General features: G+C 61.5%; 1 protein-coding gene across 1 annotated transcript; it reads right to left on the reverse strand.

The window, feature by feature from the left end:
• Nucleotides 1–1227: 1227 nt before the first annotated feature.
• Nucleotides 1228–3248, reverse strand: CCDC86 (coiled-coil domain containing 86). The gene is made up of 4 exons (XM_010190536.1): nt 3129–3248; nt 2699–2773; nt 1923–2015; nt 1228–1251 (listed from the first exon to the last, which is right to left on the reverse strand). Exons 1-4 carry the CDS (start codon nt 3246–3248, stop codon nt 1228–1230), a joined length of 312 nt encoding a protein of 103 aa, XP_010188838.1.
• Between the last annotated feature and the right edge of the window lie 205 nt (nt 3249–3453).

The raw sequence follows: 3453 nt of genomic DNA on the forward strand, positions 1-3453 counted from the left end.
TGCCACAGGACTTGATGATGACACCATGGGGTTTGCAGCCCAAACAGTCGTGCCAGCATCCCTCCTTCCCTGGTCCCCGTCCCTGAGGTGTCCCCTGGTCCCCGAGGACATGCAGCACCATGCCCCTGCCTTGCACCTCCCACCCCCTGACCCTAAACCCTGCTCCAGCAGCCCCCCCAGACCTGCTCGGCAGTGGAGACATTCACACAACTTGATGATGACACCATGGGGTTTGCAGCCCAAACAGTCGTGCCAGCATCCCTCCTTCCCTGGTCCCCGTCCCTGAGGTGTCCCCTGGTCCCCGAGGACATGCAGCACCATGCCCCTGCCTTGCACCTCCCACCCCCTGACCCTAAACCCTGCTCCAGCAGCCCCCCCAGACCTGCTCGGCAGTGGAGACATTCACACAAACACCAGTTCTCTTCTGTCCCTCAGCCCCGGCGTCTCCAGCACCTACCATCCTCTCTCCACAACCTCCTCCTCTGCACCCCAAGGCTGGACCAGGGCAGGGGGTGGGAGCAGGGGCTGTGGTCCCCCAGTCCCACGCAGACCCAGTTTCCCCTCTGTGTGGCCAGGCAGGCCATAGCAGCAGACAGGGAGCCCAACGAGGCCTCAGCCCAGCCCTGGGAGGAGACACCAATCTCCCCCTCATACGTCCCACGAGGAAAGCAACCTCCCCCCAAACCCTGCAAGGCTTGAAGCCACGGAGAGGGGCTCCAAGCTCCCCCCACTTACCCGGCTGGGACAAAGGCTGGGCTGGTGCTGTGCTCTGGGCAGGAGAGGCAGGGCGCTGCCTGCCCACTTCTATCGCCTCAGCAATCATTAACCCGGGGCCGCGGCGAGGGCAGAGCCCTCCTGCACAATGACCTGGGCCAGGCTGGCAGCCGCCCCACGGCTCCATTGTGCCCCACAGATTCTCGCCAGCCCCCCACCCCCTGCCCTGAGACACCCCTCGATGGGGGCTGGTCTGGGTGTGAGCCCCCCAGTTCCCATCCAATGGGGAGCTCTGCCTGCCCCGCTGGGGTCCCTCTGAGCCCCTGTGATGCCCCCAGGGACTAATTAACCCCCCCACCCTGTACTTCACTCTGCCTTGAGGAGAACACGGCCAGTTCCCTCACCATGGCCACAGCACAAGCTTGTCACTGCCCCCGCTGGCTGTCACCACCCTGTCCAGTTTCATTTGCCCACCCAGTGACAACCTTGCCCCCCTCACCCTGCTGGTCTGGCTCATAGCAGGTAGAAGCCACAGACCTCAACAGGAATGAATGCAGAAAGGCGGGGGAGTGGGCAAGAAAAGCCAGGAAAGCAAAGATTTGGTGTGTTTCCCACCCCACGCCCCTTCCTTCCAGCCCCCCCAAGCTCACTCTGCAGCAGTGCTGTCATCCAGCATCCCAAGAGAAGGGTGTCAGGCTGTGCTGCGCCGTGCACCCCACTCCCATCTCCGCAGCGCAGCAGAGACGTGTCCCCTCCATTTGTGATGGGCTCTGGGGATGAGATCTCTCTTGGAGGAAGGGGAGCTTCAGGGGGCAAGGAACCACGGCACTCTGTGAGACCCCAGGAAGGCAGAGGGAAGGTCCCAAGCTGGAGCCACCCACCAATCCCCCAGAGCTATTGGAAGCCAGTCTGGATCAGTTCTCAGTAATTTTTATAAACAAGAAGTGGATTTGGGCAGGTGAAGCAGTTCTCTTCCAGCCCCCAGCTGCCACCAACACCCCGACTTCAGAGGGCAGAGGGGAATCCAGCAGCTGGCTTTGTCCTGCCCCAGCTTTGTCCTGCTGTCTGTCCAACACCAAGGACCCGGACAGCAACTCCTGCCAAGGAAACGTCCCTGGAGAGGAGCAGGATCCTTGAAAATCCCAGTGGCCCAGGCCGGGCATCACGGTGCAACTCCCGTCTCCCTCCGCGGCTGCTTTGCGCTGTACGGGCGTCTTCTGGAGCAGCGCCAGCGTGTCCCGCTTCTCCACCCGCCGCAGCTGCTTCTTCTTCGCCCGCTTGAGCTTCAGCGGGTTCCGGATCTGGGGAAGGCGAGGAGGAGGGGGCTTTCAGGCACAGAGACCACACCGGGGGGAAGCCAGGAGGGACAGGCAGGCAGGGTGTGCTGCCTCCCACCCCCGTGGCACAGCCCCAGGAGAGCCAGGCCTCTCCACATGGGATCTTCTCCCTCCCACTGCTGGAGCAGCAGAGGTAGCAATGAGCAAAGTCCGTACTCAGAGCAGTCTGGCTTCTGGTTTAGCCTAAAACTCCTCCTTGAGAGCATCTCCAGGTTGCCTCAGCTCTCATGTCAGAGGGGACAGGTGACAACTCCACCCTCGCCCCCACTGCGTGGCTGCGCAGCTTTCACCACCACCCTGCAGAGCTCCCGGGTCTCTTTCGGATGGAAAAGCCACGACTTCCCCATGTGAAAGCCCAATGTGCTCAGATCCCCATCAGTGCTGCGTTTCCCCTGCTCTATCATCCCGTGTGCCAGCCTCAGCTCTGGTTTTCTCAAGCTTGAAAGGGAAGCCAAGTCCCCCACCCCCCTGCTCAACTGTAGCGCCCGGTACAGCTGGGTTTGTTTGGATTTTCCCAGTCCTCCCAGTATCCTTCAAAGGAGAAGCCACAGAGGGGAACTGGAGCAAACTGGAGCCCAGGATGTGGAGGCCACTGAGTCTGTCAGGCCACCGCGGTGTCCCCAGCCAGGAGCGGGGCTGTCACTCACCACTTGGACAATCTCTGCCTTCCGTTCATTCTCCAGGCGCCGCTTCAGGTTCTCCTCCCGTCGCCGCTTCTTCTCCTGCGGGAGCAGCACCGAAATGTTCCCTGTGGGTCCCTCCCTCCCACCTGGTTTAAACTCAAACCAGCATTGACCCGTAGCTGATGCAGTCGCCAGTCAGAGAGCCCCACGAACGACACCCGCCCAAGCATGAAATCTGCTGCACAAAGCCCAGGCACGCAGCGGTTCCCCCCCCAGCACGAGGTCTGAGCTGTCTGAGCGAGTTTATTCCGAGCCAGTGATTTGCAGCATGTGACCATCACAGCCTGGATTTGGCAGGACCCACAGCAAAGGGAGCAGTGTCACAAGCACAGTGACACAGGCCATGCTGCCTGCAGGGTCCTGAACCCAAAGCCCAGCTCCCGAGCCCCATTACCTCTCGTTCTCTCTGCTTCCCCTCCTGCAGTTGCCGTGCCAAGTCCTGGACGAGCTTCTTCTCCTGACGCTCCTTCATCTTCCGTGCCCAGGAGGTGCGAAGGGCCTTGTCCTGGATCATGTGTGAGAACCTGAGCAGGCAGAGGGGCTGTGTCAGCAGCAGGAGGAAGCAGAGCCGAGCTCCCCAGGGCTCACAGAAACCCTACACAGCCTTGCTCCCTCTGGGCCCCCTCCAGAAACTCCTCGGGCCACAACTCTGTGAAACTCCCCCAGCTCAGAGCCTCCCACAGCATCCTCGGCCACTCGACACTCCCTCCAAACCTATC

The sequence above is a fragment of the Mesitornis unicolor genome, unplaced genomic scaffold (assembly GCF_000695765.1).
Source record: "Mesitornis unicolor isolate BGI_N332 unplaced genomic scaffold, ASM69576v1 scaffold23548, whole genome shotgun sequence".
Classification (NCBI taxonomy): Eukaryota; Metazoa; Chordata; class Aves; order Mesitornithiformes; family Mesitornithidae; genus Mesitornis; species Mesitornis unicolor.